We start from the raw sequence: 7,913 nt of genomic DNA on the forward strand, positions 1-7,913 counted from the left end.
CAATATTGACATATTGAAGGTAAAGGTGATCGAAAAGGATTGTACAGAGCCATTATCCCAGTGATTACACGGCAAATATAGGCAAGTTCCTGCATGAACTACTTCAAAGGTATGGATCTTGTACAAACAGTCAGAAGTATTGGGGTATATGAGGAAAACCATTGCATGCTCTGGTCTGGGTCTGACGGGACAGCATCAACAGAGTCACAGCAACACCAGGGGTAAATAATTGGGGAAAGGGAAGGGATAAGAAATAAGGGGAGGTTTGGATTTTCCATCTGATGAGGGGGTGTTACTCTGATATTTTTCTCTTTGGAGCAGTGAAAATGGTCTAAAATTGGAAGTGTTGATGACCACAACTAAGTGAGGCTCATGTGATACACGGACTGTTGACTGTGGACACTGTCCAAGATGCCCAACGAGGCTGAAGGAGACACTGACCGAGAAGTAGAGCGTGAGCTGTCCTGTATACAGATGATGGAATATTGTGCGGCTGCAGAAAGGAGTGAAGTCATGAGGTAGGCAACGAGGTGAATGAATCTTGGGGGATATTATGTGATGCAGAATCAGCCAGAAACAAAAGAACAAATATTATATGGTCTCTTTTAGAAAATACCTAAAAGAAAATTGGGGCCTAGATTCTGAGTGCTTATAGCAGTTACATTTGGTCTGGAGCTGTAGATGTTATTTGTAGACTTTGAGAGACTGTGCTATATATATGCATAACCTGGTATGTCCTTGGAACTTTGGGTACCTGTGTGACACCTAAGCCTCAGAATGGGAGTTCTGTCGCTCTGAAAGTCAGCATTGCCACATACAACAGCTGTTAAAGAAACTGGAACAGAGATAAGAATGAAGCTGATCAGGGCGGGACTAAGGAGAAGGAGAATACAGGGGTAAGGAGGACATTGTCTGTATTTTAGAACTTCACCTACTCTATGAGACCAAAGGAAGAGAGGTTTATTTTGTCTAAAACCTAAATTTTCTGTAGCACATAATCAAACTCAACCTGTCTGGATAGATCATTCAAACAACCCGAACGCATGGAGCCCTGAATGGGAGTGAGGGCTTGTAATCCTGTGTAGCTTCAAGTAATGCCTCGATATATCCCAGGGTATGTTCAGAAGATAATTAAAAAGTATTGGCAAAGTAACTTGAGGGATGGGAATTAAAATATGGGACTATTAAATTTTACCACCAGGGAGGCCCCTGCTACTGTGTCAAATATTAGGGACTCCCAAGTCATAGGCCAAGCCCTTGATTTTGAGGCTTGCTCTGATACCTTGATTCTGTAGTGGAGAAGCTAAGCCTACCTATAGTTATGCCTAATGGTTACTTTCAGAAAACCTCTTTTTGTGGCTCAGATGTGGCCTCTAGCTCTGTGAGCACAATCATTACCGTCCCCCCTATGTGGGACATGACATCCAGGAGTGAAAGTCTCCCTGGCAACGTGGGAATGACTCCCAGGAGTGAGCCCAGCCCTGGCACCATGGGACTGACAATGCCATCCTGACCAAAAGGGGGAAAAATGTAACAAATAAGGTATCAGTGACTGGGAGAGTCAAACAGAATCAAGAGGCTACTCTGGAGGCTGCTCTTCTGCAAGCTTCAGCTAGATATTGTTAATTATCAGGGTCTGCCAACCCCAACCAAAACCATTCCTGTGGGCCCTAAAGAACGTTTAGGGCTCTGTCTGAGATTCTACAAAAGTTCTATGCACTAAGATTACTTTTCAGAAACCTACAACCTCCAGCTGGTTCCTAGGACACATAAATCCTGAAACCCAGAGGCCCTAGCCTCTCCAGAGCATCAACTTGTTCCATCCCCCATCTTATATTATTGACACCCCCTTCTGTCATGGTCAGGTTCATGTGTCAACTTGGCCAAATGGTGGTACCTGTTTGCCTGGTTGGGCAAGTGCCAGCCTGTCTGTTGCGATGAGGACATTTTATAGAATTAAATCATGATCACGTCAGCTGCATCCACAGCTGATTTCATTTGTAATCAGCCAAGGGGAGTGTCTTCTGCAATGAGTGATGCTCAATCTAATCCCTGGAAGCCTTTTAAGGAGGATTCAGAAGAGACAGGCTTCTTCCTGCTTCGGCTGGCAAGCCTCTCCTGTGGAGTTTGTCCAGACCCTCCATCGGAATCGTTAGCTTCACAGCCTGCCCTGCGGATTTTGGACTCTGCATTCCCGCAGTCACGTGAGACACTTTTATAAAATTTAACATTTGCAAGTGTTCCCTGTTGATTCTGTTTCTCTAGAGAACCTTAACTAATACACCATCCAACATAAAAAAGTTAGAATGGGCATAGCCCAAATACCCCTAAAGATTGGGAGAAAGGAAGAGTTATAATAGAGAAGAAAGGATTTGACAAATGAGTATGACTGCTGAACCATTACCTTGATATTTCTTTTAGTCTCCATTGTCTTGGAGCAGTTTGAAGGAAAAATCTAAAGTTGTGGAACTGTGACCCACACCAAACTCTGAAATCTGTCCTGTAACTACTTGTTACAATATACCTTGAGATTTATTACCTTTTTTTGTATATATGCTATATGTGCTTGTTTGAAAGTATTATGTACCCAAGAAAGCCATGTTTTAATCCTCATTCAACCTTGTGGGGACAGCCATTTCCTTTAATCCTGATTCAATATTGTAGGGCACATTTTTTAGCAGAAATTATTATGCACTTTTTTGTTTAATCCATACTTATTCCAGTATGCTTCTTTATAAGGGTGCTCTCAAAAAACATAAACAATACCATTGTTACACCTAAAAGTGAACACAATTCCTTAATAGCATCAAATATTGAGTCATGTTCAATTCTAAAAAATTTTAGAGGGTTTGTGGTTCTAATCAGGGCCCACATACTGCAACGGAATAATTCATTGCCTTAAATCTCTCTCTCTCTTAGCTTAATTCAATTCAGGCTTTTTTCCCACTGTGGTAACAAATATATGACACAAAATTTGCTATTTCAGCCATCTTTCAGTGTATAATTCAATGGCATCGATTACTTTTGCAATGTTTTGCTACCATCACCACCCTCCGTTAGTAAAGTTTTTTCATCATCCATAACTCTTTACCCATTAAGCAACAATTTCCCGTTATCCCTTCCCCTAGTTCCTGGTGTCCTCTAATGTCCCTTCTGCCTGTGCCTTTGCTTCTTCTAGATATTTCCTCTAAGTGGAATCCCACAATAGTTGTCCTTTTGTGTCTGGCTTACTGCACATGGTATAAGGTTTTCAGGATTCACCCGTGTCATAGCATGTACCAGAACTTCATTTCTTTTCATGGGTGAGTCGCATCCCACTGCATGGAAGCACCACACGATATTCATTCACCTGTCCACAGTCAGTAACACAGCCGTCGACACTGATGTCCAGAGGTCTGCTCGAGCCCCTGCCTGCAGTTCTTTGGGGTATAAACCTAAGGGTGGAACTGCTTGGTCATGTGATCACTGATGTCCAGATGTCTGCTCGAGCCCTGCCTGCAGTTCTTTGGGGCACAGACCTAAGGGTGGAACTGCTTGGTCATGTGATCATTCTACATTAACTTTTTCAGAAACCACCAAACTTTTCCAGAGTAGTCATATCAGGCAGGTCATGGTGGCTCAGCAGGCAGAGTTCTCGGCTGCCATGCTGTAGACCTGAGTTCGAGTCCCAGTGCCTGTTCATGGCGGTAAAAAAAAAGAAAAAAGCTCTTCTCAGAGTGGTCATATCATCTTACTCTCACCAGCAGTACACGAGAGTTCCAAAACTCCATAAACTCGCCAACATTTGTTAATTTGAGTCTTTACAATAAAAGTGGTGTCTCTTGGTTTTTATTCCTCGCCGTCCAGGCCCGCGGCCACCACCAGTAGCTCGAGCACCAGCAGCTGCCCGCCCGCGCCGTCCAGCTGCGCGCGTCCGCCGCCGCCAGCCCGGAGCCCAGCGTGCCCAGCAGGCACCCGGCCAGCAGCGTGCGGCCCAGCGCGGCGGCCCAGTGCAGCTGCGTCAGACCGGTCCCTGAGCGCGCCGCCGCCGGGGCCCCACGCCGTAGCAGCAGCTCGGCCACCCGCGAGGGCCCGCGCCGTCGGCCGCGTCCGCCCGCACCCCCGCATTGCAGCAGCAGGCGCACCAGCGGCACGTGGCCGCGCAGCACGGCCAGGTGAAGCGGGGTCCGTCCCAAGCGGTCTCTGCGGGACAGGAGGCGGTGTCGGCCCGAGGGCAGGGCAGGGCGGGGGGAGCCCGGGGAGGGGACCCCACCCCGCACCCCGGGGCTCACCTCTCATCCACGCTCGCCCCCTGCCGCAGCAGCTGCACCACCAGGCCCTCGCGGCCGCGCCACACGGCCCAGGGTAGGCGACCCCAACCCTCAGAGGCACCGTGCCCCTGGGTCCCCGCCTCCTGGGCTGTCTCAGAGCCCAGCTCCACCCACCGCAGCTCCTGCTCGGCCTGGGCCGGGTCCTGCTCCCCCGAGTCCGTCTGGGGATCCCAGGACTCCTGCAGCCCCGAGAGGGCCTCACCCAGCGTGTCCCCAGACCACTGTGCACACTGTGTGACTGAGGTGGGCCGCTGAGGAGCTCGTGTTACCCTCAGAGGCAGCCGGCGGGGGGGCTCTGTCCTCGAGCTGGGGGTCCCCTCCATGCCTTTCCTGGCCTACCCCCACGGGGGCCCTCACCTCAGGAAACTCCTGGAGGCCGGAGGAGGGGTCTGATGGCCAGAAATGCAGCCGGCTGGGGGAGGTGAGGGGGCGCAGAGCAGGGCCCCGCCGCCTCCCGGCCGCAGCTGCTCACACTGTTTTCCTGCAACTTAGCAACTCACAGGGAGGCCCTGCCCACTCGGTCCGGCCTCCGGTCTCCCTCTCCCAGGAGACGAAGGCTGCGGCCGGGAGGACAAGCAGCTGCACGTCCAGGGCCGCCTTCTCCATGGGGCACAGCCTCGCTGGACAGGGCGGGCCTGGGTGGTGTCTCTCCGTCGGGCCCCATGCCCGCGCCAGCCCGCTAAGACCCGTCGGTGCTGGGGGGCCTGTCCTGACCCTCAAGGCTGCACGAGGCCAGAGGATTCAGTGAGGAGGGGGTGCCCCTGGGTTGTAGTTTGGACAAGTCAGCAGAGGCTGGAAGCAGCAAGGACTGGGCCACAGTGGGGGAGCCCAGGAGAGGAGCCGCTGAGGCACCTGCACATCTAGAAGGAGGCAAGTGGGCTGCAGAGCCAGATGGGCTGGGTCCAGGCCTTAGGGGTCTGGAGCCTTGGGGGTGGGGGACGGGAACTGGCCCTGAGACCACCTTCCCGGCCCCACCACAGGGACAAGGCACCTCTCTCCTCTGAGCTGCCTTCTCCCCTCCACCCTGTGGATTCCCCCCCGCCCCCACCTCCCGCAGCCTCTCCCTCCATCTCCCCCTTGGGAAGGCCCAGCAGGAAACCCTGCAGCTCCCGGACGGCCTGTTCTCTGGCTCCGGGTGAGCTCCTGCTGCCTGCAGTCTGCCGCCCTTCCAGGGTCTCCAGGTGGGGGCCAAGGGGTCCCAGGCCACATACCCTGTACCCTTTGTGCCAGTCACTGCTCAGGTGTCACCTCCCCAGAGAGGCCTGGGGCCGGTCACAGACCTGCAGCAACCTCTGAGCCCCCCCACCCAGCCTATTCTTAGTACCTCTGACTCCATGAAATCATCTGTCGGTCACCTGAGGACAGCTGGCATACCCGGGCAGCTGGGGAGCACCTGCAACTCAAGAGGGAGGTGGGCTCATCCCCGTTTCCCTGCGGCTAAAAACCCACTTATGGGTGGGCTTGCGGCAGGATTCTCCCACCGTCGCTGGCAGAGGCTGGAAGGCGCACTTCCTCCCAGGTGGGTGTCTCCAGCTGGTACACCAGCGCCGGGCGCCTGGGCTTCTCGTTGCAGGAAGACACACATGGCGGTGTCCTCTCCTGTCCCTGCTGGTTTCTCCTGGGGCTTCTCTTTCCGTGTCGCTCTCTTTTGTCCTGGGGGACTAAGGAGCCCCTCGTTCAGTCTGGGCACCTGAACGAGCCACATCTTCAAAGGTCCTGTTCGCACACAAGCTCCCAGGTGTGGGACCGGGGTGGGACCTGAACGTGCCTTTTGTGCGGTGCAGGTGCGACCCGCACAGAAGGGACGATGCAGATGGGGGGACGTACTTTGCCTGGGCACCGCTCGGCCCATGAGCAACCCACTCTCTGGGTTAAGTATCACATGGTGTTTGCGGTCCTTTATGGTGTGCAGGAAAACCTGGAGGGGGGGGCGCGTGAGATGGTGCCCCCGGGGAAGTAGCCGGGCCCTGGGGTGCACTGGATGAGCTTTTTCTATCCCAACATCTAAGAATCTGCCACCTGCCTGCCTTCCGGGTTGGATTCGGACAGGTGTGTGCCCCCTTTCACCCTCATCCACCCCACCGTGCAGAGGAGGGTGGGTGCCCACATGGTGGGTGCCCGGCCTTCACCTGGCAGCTGGACGGGGCAGCTGGTGGCATTGGGCTCTGTGATGTGAGGCTTGTGTGCGCGGGTAGGGGGGTGCTGTGGGCAGGAAGGGCCCAGGAGGGCGAAGGGCCCAAGCACCGGGCTATGTGGACAGCGGTGGAATCCTGACCACAGCACGCAGGAACCGGCTTGGGACCAAAGCTGCAGCCGTGGCGGCGGGGGAAACCAAGGCAGGGCTGTGACCCTGGGGGATTGGCCTGCCTGGCCAGAGTGTTTTTTTTTTGTTTGTTTGTTTTTACATGGGCAGGCACTGGGAATCGAACCCGGGTCCTCTGGCATGACAGGCGAGCATTCTTGCCTGCTGAATGAACCAAGACCGTGGCCCGCCCCTGGCCAGAGTCTTGACCTGCAGCTGGACCCACTGTCTGGTTGCTGGGGTCTGGGTAGGGGTCTGAGCCTCCGCTGCGACCCGGGGCTCTGGGTCCCGCTGCCTGGCCCCCAAATCCTTGGTGAGCCTGCCAAGCCTGCTGTCTGTGGAAGAATGAGCGAGACTGAGGAGGAGGAGGGCGGGGGTGCTGTGGACACGGCGCCCATGCTGCCCCGGAGGCCACCTGAGCGCCAGGCCCCGGCTCTGCTGGCTGCGGGGTGGGCAGGATCCGGGGTCCCTGGCCTGGGGCCCCTGCTGCTGCCTGGCCGGGCCCTGACAGGGCTTGTGCTCCACCTGCTGCTGCCCGCTGCCCTCTACCTGCTGTTGCTGTTGCCTCCGGCCGCTGTCGTCTACCTGGGCTTCCTGTGCCACTCGAGGGGGCCAGCCCCAGGGTGAATCTGCCCCTCCCAGCACGGCCCCTGTGTCCCTCCCCAAAGACCCCTTCTGGCCTCGGCCCACCACCCCCACCTTTGAAACAAGAGCTTTTGTTTGTTCCCCAGGGCCTGGCCCTGTCCCTCCCCCATGCCTCCCAGTCTGGTACCAGGGGCCGCCAGGCCGTGCACAGCCGCCCAGGCTTGGGCGCCAAGGGCGTGCGGGGTGCGGGGTGCGGGGAGCCGAGACCAGCGGCCGGCGCTGCCCAGCCTGCCCCCAACCCCGCAGACCCCAGGCCGGGGCTGCTTCCCTCCGTGCGTGGGGAGGGGGCGGCGAGGGCCGTGGCGCTGGCGCGGGGGCTGCCTTGGGAGCCCCACAGGGTCCACAGGTGCAGAGTCCGCGCCCAGCCCCGGGGGAGCAGGCGGGCGCGTCTCTGAGCCTCCGGGGCCCCCGGCCCCCATCCCCGCCCCCAGGTCCAGCCGGCACCGCGCCCCGCGTGCCGCGCGCTGCTCTCAGACCGCGGCTCCGCAGCGCTCGTCGTGCTCGGGCTTTTGGCGCTGCCGCCGCTGCTGCTGGCGCTCACCGCCGCCTTGCGCGCCCGCCTGGCCAGGCGCCTTGGTCCACTGCTGCTGCACCCCGCGCGGAGCCCCGGAGCCTTGCACCCCAACCCGGACGAGCTGCGCCGCGCCTGGGTGTGA

The 7,913-nt window shown here is 56.4% G+C and overlaps 1 protein-coding gene across 1 annotated transcript; it reads left to right on the forward strand.

Annotated features, from left to right (window-relative positions):
* Positions 1–6,816: 6,816 nt before the first annotated feature.
* LOC143658781 (transmembrane protein 278-like) lies at positions 6,817–7,913 on the forward strand. The gene is made up of 2 exons (XM_077131073.1): positions 6,817–7,227; positions 7,695–7,913. The coding sequence occupies exons 1-2, from the start codon at positions 6,958–6,960 to the stop codon at positions 7,911–7,913; spliced, it is 489 nt and encodes a 162-aa protein (XP_076987188.1). The 5' UTR covers positions 6,817–6,957.

The sequence above is a fragment of the Tamandua tetradactyla genome, chromosome 2, assembly GCF_023851605.1.
Source record: "Tamandua tetradactyla isolate mTamTet1 chromosome 2, mTamTet1.pri, whole genome shotgun sequence".
In the NCBI taxonomy this organism is placed as follows: Eukaryota; Metazoa; Chordata; class Mammalia; order Pilosa; family Myrmecophagidae; genus Tamandua; species Tamandua tetradactyla.

Excerpts from the sequence above, each read along its gene's own strand:
- LOC143658781 (XM_077131073.1), top strand. The coding sequence starts at position 6,958 with ATGAGCGAGACTGAGGAGGAGGAGGGCGGGGGTGCTGTGGACACGGCG. Across the intron at positions 7,228-7,694 it reads TGTGCCACTCGAGGGGGCCA|CCGGCACCGCGCCCCGCGTG; the intron begins GCCCCAGGGTGA and ends CCCCAGGTCCAG.